We start from the raw sequence: 19,317 nt of genomic DNA on the forward strand, positions 1-19,317 counted from the left end.
TAATGTACCAATTTCAGTGCTTTGAAAGAAAACAAGGCGTTTTAAATCATTTTCCGCTCAATGTTTGTTGCTTGGGTAACGCGACAAGTTGCAAAAAACGTGCAAGAAGCTCTTGCAATTATCGGAGAGTCATCAAACGCCTGTCTAACAGCACACGACATCTTTAATCTTGTAGATATCTTTTTAAAACGTCATAAATTGTTTTCACTAAAAATGTTAACGTTAAAAAGCAACGACGTTTCGACCGCTCGACGGTCATTTTCAAGTTGAAAAGTAAAAGTTTTGCATGCGCCCAAATATATACAATCGATTATAAAAATGCTAATGAGACACTGACTAAAATTCTAAAATATTTACATAGAAACAATACAAGAAAATTGCGGCATGAGTAATAAAAACGTTAAGGCGGTGGAAACGATTTCAAAGTGAAGTAATTAAAATAATTAAGTAAATGGCTTCGCGCGGATCGAGTCACTGTTTGTTCAATTTCGGTTGAAGTTTACGAATAAAAAGCATTTCAAAAATCAAACGGCCGAGTTTACTCTGACATTTTTTCAAAATCCTGAAATTGCTTCCAATGGTCTCTGGATCCTTTCCGTGCTCATCCTTTACGTGGTTGCCGATTGTTGATCGCTTATGTTCCTCCACACGTTGATGTAGGTGTCGACTCGTGAAGCCTACATAGTCTGCATCGCACAGACCACACTCGTAATAGTAAACAGCGTTTGTTGATTCACAATTGGAGGTTTATGTTCCTTTGGTTTGAATTGTCCTTTGATCTTCTGACTTGTGTAAACAGGCTGGATAGCGGCATCAATCTTTCGACTGAGATCATCGAGTTGGTGTCTTACCGCATTCGCCGATTTCTGGTCTTTGAACGGTAAGACAATTCTGATGGGAGATTCTTGTTCATCTGATACTTGTTGTTTAGAAACATTCTCAGTAACTTTCATTTCAATAAAATGTCTGATGGTGTTCTCTACAAGGGTTTTGGGATAATGCAGACAAGCAAAAACCATTTTAAGACGTTCACATTCTTGGTGGAAGAACTGCCAATTCGAGGAGAGTTTGAACGCACGGTTTAACATTGTCTTCAGTAGAGAATGTTTATACCTTACGTCAACATGGTTTTGGTAATGCAGTAAAAGCCCAGTATCGGTCGGTTTCACGTAGACCTTCGTATCTAGTTGGGAACCATTTCTGATAACGGTGATTATCAGATACTGGACTTTTACTGCCAGTGAAATCCGTTTCTAAAAAGTTGTTGATTCGAGTCATAAATTGTACTCAATAAATTCTGAACCTTGATTGTGACCGTGGATGTTACTGAACAGTTTACCGTTAGGATTTGCTGCTATGGTGACGCAGCAAATGCAGAGATATTTAACTAGGCACAGGTGTTAGGTTTCGTGCCATTAAGTTTCATAGGTACGCAAAACGTGCAGAGAACGAAACTGAATAACAGGAAATAAGCTTTGGTGCACTTGCCAGACCTTTGTAGACTTTATTAATAACAACATTTTTTTATTTTCTTTAAAAGGGTATGATTGACAGGAAATCGGCCCATCAGGTAGGCGCCTCTCTCTGTGGCATAAAGTGATGGTTTCATTTATCATAATATAAATGGGTGAAGAGAGGCACTGTGGTAGTTACCTAGCCCGGGGCCCCTTTCTCGAAAGTCCCGGTAATTAATGGTCCCTACAAGCTGTCTTTCGTTTGCCGTGTTTACATTCAAGATCGAGATGTTAATAGTTTTAAAATTCAAATAATAAACAATATCAGGAGACGAAACAGAATGGTCTGGCCTTTGAGATAAAACCCGCATTATTTTTCCTTATATTTAGATCTTAAAATATGGCTTCCGGGCCGTAAAGTTACTGGGACTTTCGAGAAAGGGGCCCCCGGACCGTTTGATTAGCAGTCCAATGCACAAAACCAATAAGTCATGTCTTTTTTTTTTTTATGTCGTACCTTACACAACAATAGAGTGTTTCTGTCGAGGACCAATGAGCTGATAGTTCGAGCACTTAGATGTAGTTTTTTGACATAAAATTTGTAAGAATAATTATCAATCCATAGGCTCGAGACATAAACTCTCTATTTCATTATTGGTCACGACTAAATGGTCTTCATTTTTCCCGTTGCGACATGCCTTAAACTGAAAACAACAATAATTCATTTATGAAAATTTTTAACCGCTATGGAGCGCTTAGGTTTTTCGTATTTTACGTTGCATCCTCGTCAGAAGAGGGTAAATCTACACACGTATGTACAATTTTCTATGACAACTGTTACTACCAAAACGCTTTTTACTTAGCTTTTCTCCACAATCTTGAAACGTTTACCTCTGCGCCCGTTTCAAGTTTTACTGACTCGTAAGTTACGGCGGTTTTCAGTCCCAAAAAAATATTTCTTCGTAGCGCTCTTCAAGCTAAAATCCACATGCAAAAGAAAGCTGTATTTATGATCCACTTTGATGGGTAATCACTATCATCTGATAGTCGCCTGTTGGCGTTCTACCAAACATCAGAAAACCATATCTATATCTGTTCCGAGTAACGAAATATTTCATATATCATAATATTGTATATTTATTTTCTTTTTCCCGGGTTAATTATTGCTCATGTTCATCTGTGTTAAGTTTTTCATATTTGTTTCCGTTAGCCCAAGGTTGTTTTTCACCAGAAGCATACAACACATAAAATGTTCCGCCAACAAGATAAATCGCTCCGTTTATGAAGAAAACCATCCTCCATTCTTTGGCACTCTGATGAAAAAGAAATACAGAATAGAATTAAGTAGGAAAAAACAAACAGGCAAGCAAGTAAACTAGAAATGAAGGAACGAAGGAACGAAGGAACGAAGGAACGAAGGAACGAAGGAACGAAGGAACGAAGGAACGAAGGAACGAAGGAACGAAGGAACGAAGGAACGAAGGAACGAAGGAACGAAGGAACGAAGGAACGAAGGAACGAAGGAACGAAGGAACGAAGGAACGAAGGAACGAAGGAACGAAGGAACGAAGGAACGAAGGAACGAAGGAACGAAGGAACGAGGAGACGAAGGGACTAAGAAACGAAGAAACGAAGGAGCGAAGGAACGAAGGAACGAAGGAACGAAGGAACGAAGGAACGAAGGAACGAAGGAACGAAGGAACGAAGGAACGAAGGAACGAAGGAACGAAGGAACGAAGGAACGAAGGAACGAAGGAACGAAGGAACGAAGGAACGAAGGAACGAAGGAACGAAGGAACGAAGGAACGAAGGAACGAAGGAACGAAGGAACGAAGGAACGAAGGAACGAAGGAACGAAGGAACGAAGGAACGAAGGAACGAAGGAACGAAGGAACGAAGGAACGAAGGAACGAAGGAACGAAGGAACGAAGGAACGAAGGAACGAAGGAACGAAGGAACGAAGGAACGAAGGAACGAAGGAACGAAGGAACGAAGGAACGAAGGAACGAAGGAACGAAGGAACGAAGGAACGAAGGAACGAAGAGACGAAGAGACGAAGAGACGAAGGGACGAAGGGACGAAGGGAAGAAGAAACGAAGAAACGAAGGAGCGAAGGAACGAAGGAACGAGGAGACGAAGGGACTAAGAAACGAAGGAGCGAAGGAACGAAGGAACGAAGGAACGAAGGAACGAAGGAACGAAGGAACGAAGGAACGAAGGAACGAAGGAACGAAGGAACGAAGGAACGAAGGAACGAAGGAACGAAGGAACGAAGGAACGAAGGAACGAAGGAACGAAGGAACGAAGGAACGAAGGAACGAAGGAACGAAGAGACGAAGAGACGAAGGGACGAAGGGACGAAGGGACGAAGGGACGAAGGGACGAAGGGACGAAGGGAAGAAGAAACGAAGAAACGAAGGAGCGAAGGAACGAAGGAACGAACGAAAGAAACAGGCTAGTAAGGAAGTAAGGAAAGAAGGAGACAAGCAAAGAAAGAAGAAACAAGGAAAGGGGTCAAGGACACTTCATGCTCTCTTACATGATGTTGAACAATAAATCCCGTCAGTGTGGGGCTAATTATTCCTGACAAAGTACCAGCTGTGTTAGTGACTCCTAACAGAACACTGGCAAAGGCTGGTGCAATGTCCAGATGATTGATCAGAAAGCCTGACTCAGCAAAACCATTCAGACCTATTCCTAAGGTCATCATCATGATGGCAGTCGTGTAGTCAGTTGACGTGACGTATCCTGCCGCGATTGGAAAAACAATCATCGGTAGAAATCCTGCAGAAGGAAAACAAAGATTATAACCTGGTTAAATGGTGTCTGTGTTCTCAACGGGCCATTTCCGAGTTACCTCGTGCCTCGGTTTCAAAACGAGTCCTCGTGCAAAAATGAGTTTGATTTGCATGGACATGAACCTGTAATGGGAATACCTTTTTAAATGAATGGTGTCGCACTCGACTTGACTCGTTTTGACACAGAGGCAAAGGCAACTCGGTAATGGCCTACCCAGAGGATTATGAGATTCCATATTGGTGACTTTGCTTAAGGCAAATTCGTCGGCAGGTATTTTTTGCAGGTTGTAGGTTGCAGGTTGAAACGACTTATTTATTTAAGTTTAGGTCGAATAAACCCCAGTATAAAGGCTAACCGCAAGGAACCTAAGCTAATTTTGGCTAACCGGAGTGCTATTCAGGCTAACCGAAGTGCTAAGTAGACTCACGCGGACTTAAAAGTCGAGTTTTCAACCTGCAACCTGCAAAACATACCTGCCCTAAATTCGTCTAGTGGATTGGTCGAATGGGTCGAAGGGCGTCACGAGAAACATTTTTTTCTCAAGGTAGGGCTCCAAACAACTGAAATAGACGGAGCTGCTCCTAACCCCGGTAGCACGGAAAAAACTCTGTTAATATGTAACCTTGAAAAAATATTTCTGTTAGTCCAAAGAGAAACAAGGGCTTGTTGTTGTTGTTGTTGTTGTTGTTGTTCGATGAATCTGATTAGAGATACAAAATGTACCCTACCTAATGTATTGAAGATCTTCCTTACCGCTCCGGTGCTGAGGAAATACTTACGAAGACAATCTGCAAGTTGCCCTCCAAATACTATTACGAATAGCACAAGAATATATGGTAAGGCCGACGCTGCGGAAGTCTGTAAAGTGCAAAGAGAAAAAATAAAAAGTGCTTAGATGAATGGAAGCATTTAATTTGACTTTTGTTGCACATTACAGACCAACATCATGCATCCTATACTTTATCATTATTTGCAGTTAAGGCCCTGTAGTCTATTCCTGGTACAGCGATGAACTGTTGCAATAAAACACTATGAAATCCAAGATGGGGGATCAAACTTGGCGGATTTGACTGCCAAGTTGCTATGGTTACCTGTTTAAGGTCGAGGTGTAGTCTCTGGTTGAAATATAAAGGCAGCTCTGATATCATGGTGTACAGACCCCAGGTCTGAGTGAAGTGGGCAAGAACAATAGCCCGTAATGGTAAAGAAGAAAATATTGCCTTCCATGGAATAGGTACGTCCTGCAAAAGAAACAAAAGGCAGTGGACCTAGTCTAGATCTAAAAACTGGCCATGCAGTCACGGATTTTTCCATTTTAGTCTTAAATTGGGTTTATAGGTTTTGTCGAGAAAATAAAGAAAGCGTATTTAGGAAAGTATTAACCATTCGTCATCCTCAAACGAAAAAGAGACAAATTTATCGAGTCACCTAAAATTTGTCATTTATTTGATATAATAAAGTATCATTTTCCTCTTCATTTAAACGCAAACGACCAAGTGTGATTGTTAGACGCCAGATCTGATGAAAACGGGAACGAACAATGAAAACTTTAACGGACAACTAGATGAAGCACTTTCCAGGTCATGTGATAGCATAATGGAATGAAATATTTCCCCGCTTAACCTTTTAGGTCAGTCTTGTCACCCACATAGACTTTTGGCAATGAAGGAAATGTTGCCCCCATACCTTAGTCTGTAAGTCATCTCTTAGACTATTTTCAATGTAACGTAACTCTTTGGCGGGAATCCACGGCTGCTGCGATGGAGAATTCCTTACCAATGTAAACCAGACTACAGACCATAATATGCCACTAATTCCTGCAAAGAGAAGTCGCAAGTTTACTAAAGTAGTTCCAACCTGAACGCGTCAGTTGTATTGCAATGGATAGAGAGGAGAGAGTAGAGAACTGTTAGCCCTTGGATGGGATGCAAGTACATCGCAGGTGAACCCCTCCCACACTCCTCAGTCTTAAGTGTTTTGTCAATTTCTCCTACCAGTATCCTTTCTGTTTACACCTGGGAAGAGAGAGGCACTGTGTGAAGAGAGTATCTTGCCCAAAGGACACAACACAATGCCGGACTCAGCTAGGGTTCGAATCTGGGAGTGCTCGATGCCAGTTTCCAACGACTTTAAGGCTGTTTCGGGATTCCCCAAATTACAGGAGCAGGTACGTCACCTCAGCGCTCTCTCTCTCCACGTTAAAGATCAAAACTGAAACAATATTAATAAAATTATCAAATTTGTTCGTTCACTTACCAAAGACGTAAAATATTGAGGACCAACCGACTTTATAGGCCAAGTGGCCTGAAAGGAACATAGAAATGATAATACCCAGTCTTGATCCTGAAAATACAGTAGAGATGTATGTTTCGGTTTATCTTCAGAGACAGACTTGATAATATGATCAATTAATAAGAATAATACAAAATTATTTTATCAATAACGGCCGAGGGAGATAAGCAAAGTATTTGGGGTAATGAGAAATTCTCTTTATGACTTTCCCTAACTGAGACTTTGGTCAAAATAAGGCAAGCAGTTCAATTAAAACGAGCTGATAACTCGATGACCTAAAACCTTTGGTTTGTGTGGTAGCTGACCATGGTGTTTAAGGTGGCTCAAAACAGTTTCCAGCACTTGGATTTTGATGGGTCGTTATAACCACTCTTTATCACTTGATGCTACAATAATGGTGTCAAAAAAACTGCCCAATCATTGGTGAACACGTTGTTATAATTTTCGTGACATTTCGTGACATTTTTATTTTCGAAAATTTAAGGTGGCTTTGAACCCTACCTACAGATTTTTTTAAAACTTTTCCAAAAGTTGCGTCTCATCATCCTTATCAAAAGTTGATAGTATAAAAAAATTTCACTGTGCCGTTTTTGAATTACAAGCCCCTAAAGCTGTAATTAAGGGTGTTTTTAGGAGGTCAACTGTTGCTATGGTAACCTATTGTGTCATGAAAATGATAAAAACGTGTTCACCAATGATTGGGCAGATTTTTGATACAGTGGAACCCCGTTAATACGGATACCAAGGGGACATGCCAAAATGTCCGTATTAACGGGGTGTCAGTATTAACCGGGGTCCTCGGAAAAAAGTCACGGACACGTGTTTTATCGATACAAACACTAAGGCCGACACTTGTACGGCAACAAAACGTTTTAATTGTACTGTAAATTACAAATCATTAACTGTATCACTCTTGGACTAAAATAAATTTTATGCTGTACAGACTGTTCTTGAGATCAGTTGAAAAAGTCCATGACGTTACTTTACACAAGGAATATAGCAGAGTACTTTAGCAACATTAAAATGGTGTTTATATAATATAATACTTTATTCAAATACAGAGTACAAAGAGTATTTGAAAAGGAGGACCATGAGGTTATCCCTATTTAGGTCCCCTAACTAAAACTACAATCTAAAATTTAAAATTTTAAAATATCTATTACGTAAATAATTAACAATTTAAAATTTAAAAATTTGAAATATCTGCTAAGTAAATAATTGACAATCTAAAATTTAAAGATTTGAAATATCTATTATGTAAATAATTAACAGTCCAAAATTTAAAATCTAAAATATCTATGATATCTATAATATTTAGCTTCTTCTTCGTTTAGCTTCTTCTGCAACTGGAACTGTAACAAGTTTAAGTTTTTAAGATAAGTTTAAATTTTGTCTGCTCTTCTTAAACTCCTCAACAGACTCATTCACTCATTCAAAGAAGTCTGTGACTTTTCGTTGTACTGACGCATCTAATTTAGTTTTCGATTCAGCCAGATGGACTGAATGTTAGACAACACCTTGGAAAGGTTATTCGCTGCTGACGTAAGGTTTTCAATTGTTAGATATTCCGTCGCGTCCTCCAGCATTGCTATGGCTTCCTTCATTGACTTGACTTTCGGTTTCTTGACTTTCTTCCTGGATAAGAGGATTTCATGTTTACAAGGACTGGTGGACTTCTACAGGCGGTGAGATTTTGCCTTTGCAACCAGAGCCGGAAAATGGTGAGGACAAAAACGCAGTCGCCGTTCTAAAGGAAAGTCGAGTTATCGGCCACATTCCATATCACGTCGCAAACACTAAAAACCGCACTGGTATAGTCACCCATTTTATTTCAAAGCCTACTAATCGAGGATCAGTTGAAGTATGTGGAGACGCAGTTAATCGGGGTGGAGGCCTTGGTATGGAAATACCGTGTGTTTATATTTTTGATGCTCCTAGGAAGCACGTGGATTTACTTGAACAATTAATAGACGTTGGCAACAACCCAGCAATACGAACGGAGGCCGATGCTGATAGTGGCAAGCATAAGACGTCAAAGAGGAAGAAGGCTACAAGCAAGGACTGTAGCAAAAGACCAAGAAAGTGAAACTTTTGTGTAAGCGTATCAGGCAGAAAACTTTATATAAGGACTGCAGACTGGGTAATGCACCGGAAGAAAGAACTGGTCAAATGCGTCATGCTATTTTGACACTGTTTCATTTAGTAATAAAATTGTATTAACCCGCCGAAATCTGTCATAATTTGACCAGGGTACAAAATCTCTAATTAGCACATAATCATGACAATGACAATAGACAATGCACAGATACAAACAATGTCCGTAAAGCGGGGTTGACGATGTATAAGAGTTTGTCGCTCAGGACACAGAAAAGTGTCCGTTGTCCGTATTAACGGGTGTCCGTAATAAGCGGGTTAATTTTAGAAAAAAATATATGAGCTTTTCGTCGGGGAAAACGAAACTGTCCGTAATATTGGGGTGTCCGCATTAAGCGGGTGTCCGTAGAGCGGGGTTCCACTATACCATGATTGTAGCATCAAGTAGCTTCCAGTGATAAAGAATGGTTGTAACGAGCCATCAAAATCTGAGTGTTGGAAACTGTTTTGAGCCACCTTGATGTTTCTAGTTTGCCTCCCTTAACCGTTCGATACTGAATTACTAAAATAGAATAATTATACAATTAAAGGGCTCAAATGTGTTTCCTTAAGGACGTTCGCACCCAAAATGTTCCCACGAATATATCTTTTAAAACTTATTATGCAGTAACTTTTGACAAAAAGCCAAAAAAATGGGGGTTCGGTCACCATGCTCGCCAGTTTTCGAGATTAGGCGCGTTGAAGACCATGCGTATTTAGAGATCAGTTTTCGTTACTTTAAGACGAACTTAGCTTCAGACTGTCGGACATAAAAAAGCTACACTAGTGAAATTTAGATAAGGTGAAACGTACTCAATTCATCACAACTAAGTATATTAAGTAAACTTTTGGAGCTGATGTCGTTTCTTGAGGTTAAACAGGGCTAGAAAAAGAATAAATATTAGCCTTGCCAGTCCACATTTGAGGAAAACTTCGCTCACACGAGAGCAGAAAAATGAAATATTTGTAACTTCTCACGAACAGATTTTTCCTGTTTTTTGTTAAAATGGATAAAATCGGAAAAGAAATTGATCTACAGAAAGAAAAGTAGGGGTCATCGAGCACCCAAGAGAGCAAAATGTGGGCGAGGTTCGCGCATCTGGTGTCAACCCCTATACTTGCTTCTATTTCTTTCTTAGCGGACGCGCTTGGTGTATGACATGACTTGACTCTGCGACATGCATTTTGTATGCAGAAAGGATGCGCTGTAACAAAGTGCACGAACGTCCTTAAGTCCAGTCTTCTCACGAGAGCGGAGCATGTGCCGCATCAATCTTGATGACTGGCAAGAAAATGGAAACTTCTTGATTTTGAGCACCACCGCCAAAGAATCTATAGCAACTTTCGCTACTCTTGCAAGATTGAAAAAGCACCTTTAATGACCTTGATAAGTACCTGCGGGGTTGAGTGTTGCCAATTTACTTCTTTCTAAAGGAGGAGCCCACTGACTCCATAGCGCATGCCCGGCTGGGTATACAAATCCCTAACAAGACAGGAAAAAAATTCCAGCAGAAGGACGAGATTTATAAAAACATGCGAGGATGTGATAAGCATCAATGAATAAAAGAAACAAAGAATCCTATAACACAAATAATAACGAAATAGTCGTGTTCCTTACTTCTGCCATTCCTATTGCAATCCTCAAGGCAATCAAGACCCCAACATGCGCACGCGCAGCTAAAGGTGTCAACAGCGTCAGAGCGCCACTGGTACCCACACTAAGGCCAAGCATGGTGGCGCCGCCAAATTTTCGCGCCAGAACTCCACCTGGTAGCTGAGTCACTATGTAACCATAGTAAAACGCACTGAGAGCTACTCCTGCAAAAGAGAAAAAAAAAAGAAACAGGATTATTCCGGATAAACGTACCGAACAGCTTTTATATTTACAGAATGGCAAAAGGACTGAACGAGCAAGAAAGACGAAGGCTTTCTGAACTTTTTCCGAATGATTCTTAATTTTTGTCAGTTACTGTGTTTGATATCTTTGTTGGTAAAGAAAACTATGCTTTCATAAGAGTTGTTTTGTCAGCGACGGGGAATGCATAAATTCGGAAAAAACGAATACTATCCACGGACTGACAGACAAATGGACGAATTGAAGTAAATCTGGGCCTTACAATCGCTCTATTTGCGGTCTTAAGGTCGGTTTTTCTATACTTTACTATACAGACCGCTCTCGATCAATACCAAATACATATTTCAACTCACCTTGTATTTTTGTACTCCAGGAAAATTCTGCAGGTTCCTACATTTAAGGAATATAAAAAACGACACTTGGGAAATCTTGTTCAATAAATCTTAGCTCATTGCACTCAACTTATTTGGCTCAAACGATTCAGTTAACCAGGACAAACGCTACAATATTCCGAGCAACGTTGGTGATACAGGCGCGACCTAAATTTAATTATTGTTTTTTGACGCGTTGTGAAACATTTTCTTATAAATGCCAAGTATTTTTGTAGAACACAGATCTGAGATCTATGAATTAAAGGCGTCTACATCTTGGAATGCGTGAAGAAGTTCTTTATGTTTATATTTAAGGACTCCGTGAAAATTGTTGAAATAAACATGAACATCTGTAGTACCGTTTTTCTCCTTTTAGGCATAATCTGAGTTATTTGACGATTGCAGCAAAGTGCAAAGGAAAACGTTGTTCTGCATAAAATGGAGAAGCCACCAACTACGGTTTTAATGCGTAGAAAAACCCCCAGTTTTAAGAAATAGGTGGGACAACAAACGTTAGACAATACCTGGATTTCCTTGCCATCTTGTATAACTGTTTGGTTAGCGACCATAACAGCAATAGCAATACTAAGATTCACTCGCATAGCGTAGATGTTCGCAAATCCGAGAAAACTCAACATGGCTACCATGTAACGCTTCCGAAAGAAACCACAAGGACAAGTCCTGTCGGATTGCGTTACTTCCTTGTCGGATTGCGTTACTTCCTTGTCGGATTGCGTTATTTCCTTGTCGGATTGCGTTACTTCCTTGTCGTGTGTCATCTTCATGGAATGTGGTTCGTGTCGTTATTACTTTTTCTTCGGGCTTTTCCAGTTTTGTTTCACTTCTTCTTAATCAATTAAACGCCTCTTCACTTCAAATTCTTACGTGCCTTCGGCTGAAATAGGCTGAAACAATATAAGATCACTCAGTAAATAACAAAGGTTAATAGACCACTTGAGATTTTAACAAGTAAATTCTAACCAAGTAGCCTTAGACTGATAAAAGGCCCGATGATATACAAACCTGCACTGCTTGTCCGTTTTAACATTGGAAGGCGATTTCTAGCAAGCCAGTTTTTCACGTTCATTGATATCAAAACTTGTTTTTACCTTGAATTAACTGTTAGATATGGGTCTAACTGTTATAATTGATGTTACGTTCCTTTCCGACAGGCCACTTATGTTTATTCAGTAGCCCAAAATGACTTTCCGATCTGACAGGTTAGGAGCAATATTGACTGTTTTACCCGTTACACAGCACATAGAGAATGCCGGTCATTTTATACAGTGATTTTCCTATATTACAATAGTTTTTCAAAGCATTTTTTGCACTAACGATAACAGTAAAACACGCGAAGACCTTATAATTTCTCGCCTTCTGCTCCTGTTCACCTAAGGTGTGATTTATCGATGAGTCCAGCGTGGTTTTAGTTTTTGTTACCCGCGTCGAAGAACAATAAAATTGTGTGTTCTATTGCTTAAAATATTAATGACTCCGGTAAAAGAAAGAAAAAAATAAATGAATGACCCATTAGCTATGACATAAGTTGTATTATAATATATAGTTAATTTTTTTTTTTCAGTCAGATCATTATATATACAAGTTATGGGAATTTTCTACGAAGAGTGTCGCGTTGACTTAGGGAATTTGTATATGTAAGAAATTTAATGTTTTGCCTACACAAGCGAATATCAAGTTTAACATTTCACTCAGAAGACTCCGTTAATTTTCTTCCTATACCGAGGGTCGTACAGGGGTATTCTCGTGATGCGTGATTAGCTAATTTTATTTTCCGTGAAAGGTGAATTTAGGAAATTATTCTTCGTGACTCGTGACCTGAAGTTTTTGCGTGACCCGTGAAGAACCTGAATTATTAACCGATATTCGTGATTTTACCACTCTATTCTTCGTGATTTTCAGACTCAAGTCCTCCGAATGGTTAGAGTCGTCTACCGAGAGTTTTTCAGTTTTCTATCGAGAGTGAATTAGGTATGCGATTTGCAATACGGAGCCTTGACTTAGCCTTTCGCGATTTTACTTTCTTCAAACACTGCTACTAGTATAAGAACAGGTCATTAAAAAGAGTATCTTACTTGCTTATTTTCGTGATTCGGGAAAGCGAATTTTTATATCCGTGATCCGTGATTCCCTATTTTTTCCGTTCGTGAACCGTGCCAGAGACCTCCCTGTACGACCCTCTATACCAGCATGTTTGTTCTCTGCATCACGGTCCCTATCTGCGCTCAGTTCATTGAGTACAGCTTTCACATTCTCCCATGGCAGTCCCAAATAACTTTTTAACAAAGTTGACTACAGTAATTCTCGTATGCCAAGAAGTGTCGAGAAAACAAAAACGCTTCTCGTTTGTTTTATTTTCGTTTCAACTAGTTTCTCACGAGTCAGTGATTTGGTTAGGAAACTTATGAAAAATTTGCGAAAATTGATCGTTGGAAAACATCGCAAAAATTTCAAGAAAGACGATAGACGTCTGCCAAGAAACCTTCCTACAAAATTTAAAACCTAAACGGGGTAGGCACGTTTTTACCCCCGTAGGGTTTTGGCCCAGAGGCTTAATCCCGTGGAGCCATATAGGAGCAATCGCGTAAATATTTAACAATTAGACCCGCAGCCTGCAAGGGCTATGGGTCAATGGCCCATGAGGCGAAGCCGAATGGGCTATTGACCCGTGGCCCTTGAGGGCGAAGGGTCTAATTGTTTTAGTATCACCCAACTAGTCGGACAGGAAAGGCAGTAATAAAGTTAGCAAATGCAAGTTGAAGACATTTTTATTTGGGAATAAAACGAAAGAAAGCGTCACGATCGATTGCGCCAATTTCGCTAGTAGCGTGGCGGTGATACTGAAAGGTATTTAGGCTAAATCGCGGTAGAGACAGCAGAGCGCGCAAGGTGGTCTCGGGGAGATCATTGAGAGCCAACACGGACCAATATTTTTTTGAGGGAGAAGGGGTGAGGCAATTTCCAAAAGACAAAAGACATTCCCGCACGGCAAAAACTGCTGAATAAAAAAATTTGCACGGGGAGCCATGGGGGAAAAATCGAGCAAGTGCTTTCTACTATTATGATTTTGATTTTTGATGTTAAGCAAATACTTGCACAAGCTATTGCCCACCAAAAAAATCATGCCAAACCTAAAGGTGAGAAAAAAAATTCGTGCCCTAGAAAATTCGAGCTTGTTCGTTGTTAGAATACTCTGGTGTTGGTAAACTGGCATGCTCATTTGAATTCGGCGGCTTATTACTTTGGCTTGGAACTCTTTCTGTGCCTTTCAGTAAATTCTAGTCGACTGGTTTCCAGACCGTTTCAGTTTAATATAAGTCCAGAGACAAAGTGCCCGCCCTGTCCAATGTATTATCTTGTCTTACGGGTGGTCCAAGCTCGCAAATGAGAGTCCCTGTACATACAGTAGTCTTCAGGTTATACATCAGTCGAAATATAAGGATTTGTATGGTACGAACTGAGGAGTATACTTATGAATAGAGATCAACCTACCTTACCTTCTTGGTTCCCATGAGGTTCTAGGTCGATTTATGGCAGTAACCTTTTGTCACGATTGACTTTTCTCATTAGCATTGTTCTTTCCTTCTCTAAACGGCAAAACTGGCCAAAAAACCCAGCAAACTCAGCACTAGCTGTACGTTTAACGCTAATTAAATTTCTGCCATATGTAATGTGGGTCAAATTAGGCTTATTGCCTGTAGTCTGGCTCCAAAATTACTTCAAAATAAAAAAAAAAATAAAAAAATAGAAAAATAAGAATTACGGGTTAGTTCAGCCCGAGTCGGAAAAATGATATTCTTATAGGAAAAAAAAGAGTGTAGAGAACTCTTTTTGAGTTTCGCGCACCCAGCACACCGGCCTGAAAAAGCGTACAACACCATCTCTCTGTTGAAAATGTGGGCCTATTTTCACATTAGGCTTATTTTGTTGGCGTTTTCTGCAGATCTAATAAACTAACCAAAATAGGTCTTCTATAATTAGAACTGTTTGTGTGCTAAAAGAGTTCCATTGGCGGTGAGCAGCTCAAAGAATGAAAAGAAACCAAGATGTTTTTTGTTTTTAAAGCTTGCTATATTTAAAGATTAGATTATGAGCTCGAGATTTCTATGAAGTGATAGTTGATGAGGCCGAAGGCCGAATCAGCTATTACTTCATAGAAATCGAGAGGAATAATCTAATTGTTTTAGTAGAATTCTTACTAAAATTTACTTCGAATACGGTTTTCAATTATTCCTTGACGTATTATTAAATTTTGCGCCTGAAAAAAGATCGCTTGGATTGAATTGTCATTTAAACTTGAAGTTGTGTGCGCGCGCGCAACAGTTTCTTCAATACTTTCAACTTTTTTGTCAAGAAGTCGAAAATGTCCTTCATTTTGACTTCTCAGAAATTTAATTATCCATTTGCATCAAAATTTTCCTCCAAAACTTTGGAAAAACGAAAAAAACGTCGCCATCGCCAAGACGACCTCCAGCCACTGCACACTAATGGCTGATAGTGTTCTGATGGCTCAGCCAATCATATTACAGCATTTGCATTAGTATACTAGTAAAATTCCACTAAATGTAAATATGATTGAGCACTAATGAAACCGGGACGTTTGCTATCCATAACATAACAAGGCGTGCTTAACTGATATGAACTTTCCGCGCGTAACTGACACTGTCAATCCTTTGATCGCGAGGAAATTCAAAGATAAATTCGTAGAAGTTGAACAAACAGAACAAACCTAATCATTTCGCCCGTACGTATGTTCTGTCTTTATTCGCCTTCCAGATGAGCTTCAGAAATGAAGTCGCATGAGAGCCGCGAGAAAAGTAAAACGTCCAAAACCGTATAAGCTCAGGAATTCTGCGCGATCATTTGGAAACGGCCAGGAGCAAACGTGTGATAAATTTCATCGTAAGTGTCCGCACCAATCGATTTCTCTACTCTTCCTCTCAGAGTACGTAGTTTTAATTGAATTACAATGCATTTAAATTCCGTCACGCCTACTAAGTAAAAGTAGTAAGAGAAAGGAAGATGTCGAGGGCAAATCGCATGAGGCCGGAGAGCGCGAAAATCGCAATCGCAATGGAGGGAAAAGAGACTGACCCCTAATTAAACTTCATGGGACGACTTTAAAAGGACATATCAGGATCTACACAAAGGGAAAAGTCGTTGCGGCGTGTCCCTGGGCCACGTTTCCGTTTACTGTCTTGAGAGTGCACATGTTTGCTTCCTTGTTGTGGTCCCCCACTTGGGGTTCCCTATTTCTTTCCCTAGGGCTAAACGCGCTCAAAGGGAAATTCGTGGCGATTATTTTTATCATGCACTTGTTCAAGCAACTTACTTACAACTATGACTTAGGAGTACCAGCTGAACTTGTCAATTTGAGGGCCCGTTTATATGGTCTTGGTTAGCCGAGAAAAACCTTACCCCGAGTTACCCAGGCCGCGCCGAGCTAATTTTTCACTTATTTCTTTGTAAAATTCGACCACGGTGGGCGAAACAACTCGTGTGGGAAAGTTGTCTCGCCTCGGCAGGTAGGGTAACCCTCGCGGGCGGGACAACTTTTCTTCATATAAACACTTTGGCTCGCCTACCGGGACAACTCTCGGCGTGCCGAGTGTCACGTAATACCTAGATTAAAGAAGTGAAAATTAACCGGGCAAAACCCACTGTGATCGAATGAGCAAGGAAGACTTAAAGAAATAGGGATATTAAGGGTTATGAATAATCATGCAGGATGTATTTGACTCGGCCTACAGGGACAATGTTTTCACAAATCGCTCGATAACATTGCCTCAAGGTGAGGATTGTCTCGGGTACTTGAGACCATATAAATGGAGCCTTATGAGTCATAGCAGACTAGTGTACTCCTTATAGTATGGCGCGGTCACCGAGAAAAGTTCCCGCTACTCTGATAGCGTTTGTGTTTGGGACTCACCTGCCACTCCGTTTGGCCGAGTCCAAAGAACGTCCGTGTAAGACTGGTCGTAGTTCTGCTGTTAGCTACTACGCAGAGAAGAGAAAGCCGCGGAATTAATGACTCTCGTAGCCAGGGTAATATCAGCGCCTTGGAAATCATTTATGAATACTTGGGGAGGTTTCGCACCAAATTATTGAGTGCGCCCCATCCGAGTTCGCACCATCCTAGTTTGCACCCAACATTTTGATTTCGAACCGCTGAGATTTCGACCGAGATTGCTCTGAGTATTCACTCTCGTGTTCACAATTAAAGAATTAACGAGAAATAGACTTTATTACACTCTATTGCAGTTTATTTTCTAAAACATAAGGCTTACATCACGATACCCTAAGACGATGCATCTTCGATTAGGTGCGAAACTTGAGCTACACTATCTAAGATAAGATAAAGATGTGAAAGATTAGATTCAGGAAGTGTTGCCAAACGATCAAATTCTTGCCGAACACAGCTACAAGTAATCAGAGACAGGGAAAAATAGATAGAAAGATCAGCGCGAACCACTTTTCCCGAGTGAAACTAGGAAAAACAAGAGGTCTGGACGGGCTCCACAAGAAATAAAAACGGTAACAAAGAAAACTCTGGCGCGTTCATAAGTCGATCAAGAGCTATTTGGCGACGATACAGCTGCTGTACACCCGCAAAAGCTGGTTTTCACATGACGTCACCAAAATTCGAACTACAAAACTATTGATCTTCCTGAAATTTTACTTAAATGATGTAAGAGAGCAGTTGAAAACTAATATTTATACAAATTTTCGCTCCGAATGGGTTCTTGGTTTCTTGAAACGCTACGCCTGAATGTCTAAGCTTTTGCGTGACGCGGCATTCACATGACGGCCTAGAGAGCTGTCATGATGGTTAAAAAAGTGACTTGTTTCGGGGAACTTGGTTATCTGAACAGTTCATGTCTTAGAAAAAGTATTATTTTAATGTTTTAGAGTTCCTCGAGGGATAAATTCACGCTTTTGTAGCAAAACTCAGTGACAGATGTTTCTGTTGGTTTCCGGCCGCCATGTTGGTGCCCATACGGATGGGCACCAGCATGGCGTCTCCATATAAATCTCTATAAATTTGGGTAAAAAATTTCTCCGCATATCTCGCATAAGAAAAATTGCTGTGACCAGAATTTTGGCGAGAGCCTTCGCATATTTACCTTCTTTCATTTCCCAGATTCTGGACTTTATCTATTGACCTGTTTTGATTTTGATTTTGATCTATTTTGAATTGCGTGACACTGAAAACCAGCAACTGGAGCTAAAAGTGAATTTTTTATGTATGCAAATACACTTTTTCTTTTTTATAAGAATATGTTTTGTAAGAATATCGAGGCTGAAATTTGCAAAATTTTAAACACATTTTAAGAATAAACCCCGAGGCTGCGATTTTGAAAAGAATACAATTTTGTGTGTTGAAAATTTGTAAATACTATACAATTATATGTTTTTAACCAAACCGTATAAAATTCTTCCTGTCTCTGAATAGCAAAACCAGCCTAAAAGCAACAAAAACGGTCAGTACTAGCCGTATGGTGGATGCTGATAACATTTCTGCAAGAAGTTATGGGCGGCTTCAATGGTCTGCAAGCTGGCTCCAAAATTACTTTAATAACACCATCCGTCACCAAATACATGCATTCGAAAACAGAAATGTCATACGCTATAATCTAAGAATATTCACAAGAACATTTTCAGCTTAAAATCGGCAGAAAATTAAGAATATTCAGCCTCGGCTGGAAAAACAATATCGTTATAAGAGAGGATTGTAATTGTTTTAATATAATTTTCATAGGTAAATATCGAACCACGAAATAACGAACTTCAACACCGAAACACGGATTCACTTGTTCGTTCATACATGTAGGCAGATGTAGTTTTAAAGCGTGCATGTTAATCGATTTTGAATCAATTTACACATCGAGTGAGTTGGGGAGTGTAAAAGACAAGCGAAACTTAATTACGGTACCTTAGTTTTTATATCGTTGTTGACTTCATTCACAGTTGTACCCATCGTCCAAAAGAAGGAGCAGGTCCAGTTTGAAGTAGAAATAATTTTCGGTCACTTGATCTGACGTACGTGGCGATCTAAAACTCCACTGCGTTTACGATTCTTTATAATTATATGCCATGAATGCGAGTTCTTGACAACATTTTTGGTGCAAGGGTGATAGACGCCTGGGGATAGCCGTCACTTAGAAAATTAAATATCCTAAATATTCTTTTTCTTTGGCCATCAGTAGCTTTATAAGGAATAACAAACAGACTGCAGTGACAAACATGACAATAAAACGCACGTTGGAAAACAAAATTCATTTAACCTGACGTGTCGTATGTTTCGACTTACATCTTGAGAATCGATTGAGAAGTGACCGTTTAGAATAGAAGTAACAACTAATTTTTAAATTTAAGATAAGTAACTAACTAACAA

The 19,317-nt window shown here is 39.8% G+C and overlaps 1 protein-coding gene and 1 pseudogene across 4 annotated transcripts; both read right to left on the reverse strand.

Moving 5' to 3' along the window:
• Positions 1-122: 122 nt before the first annotated feature.
• LOC145493613 (uncharacterized) lies at positions 123-1,825 on the reverse strand (annotated as a pseudogene).
• Positions 1,165-19,191, reverse strand: LOC145492992 (sialin-like). Of its 4 annotated transcripts, XM_081472393.1 has the most exons (12): positions 18,856-19,191; positions 16,852-16,919; positions 11,429-11,809; positions 10,887-10,923; positions 10,297-10,496; positions 10,074-10,161; positions 6,510-6,596; positions 5,940-6,070; positions 5,345-5,494; positions 4,982-5,111; positions 3,994-4,238; positions 1,165-2,767 (listed from the first exon to the last, which is right to left on the reverse strand). In XM_081472393.1, the coding sequence occupies exons 3-12, from the start codon at positions 11,687-11,689 to the stop codon at positions 2,615-2,617; spliced, it is 1,482 nt and encodes a 493-aa protein (XP_081328519.1). In that variant the 5' UTR covers positions 11,690-11,809; positions 16,852-16,919; positions 18,856-19,191; the 3' UTR covers positions 1,165-2,614. The 4 variants fall into 4 exon arrangements, with proteins under 4 accessions (XP_081328519.1, XP_081328517.1, XP_081328518.1 ...); XM_081472391.1 differs by having other exon boundaries at positions 11,429-16,919; XM_081472392.1 differs by lacking the exon at positions 18,856-19,191 and having other exon boundaries at positions 16,852-18,644.
• Between the last annotated feature and the right edge of the window lie 126 nt (positions 19,192-19,317).

Source organism: Orbicella franksi, chromosome 7, assembly GCF_964199315.1.
Source record: "Orbicella franksi chromosome 7, jaOrbFran1.1, whole genome shotgun sequence".
Lineage (NCBI taxonomy): Eukaryota > Metazoa > Cnidaria > Anthozoa > Scleractinia > Merulinidae > Orbicella > Orbicella franksi.

What these genes read in the sequence shown, in the direction of transcription:
- LOC145492992 (XM_081472393.1), bottom strand. Translation starts at nt 11,689, where the DNA reads ATGAAGATGACACACGACAAGGAAGTAACGCAATCCGACAAGGAAATA. An exon ending in GAGATGACTTACAGACTAAG is followed by an intron (nt 5,495 to 5,939) that starts GTATGGGGGCAA and finishes TTTCTTTTGCAG; the next exon opens with GACGTACCTATTCCATGGAA. An exon ending in TACACCTCGACCTTAAACAG is followed by an intron (nt 5,112 to 5,344) that starts GTAACCATAGCA and finishes TGCACTTTACAG; the next exon opens with ACTTCCGCAGCGTCGGCCTT.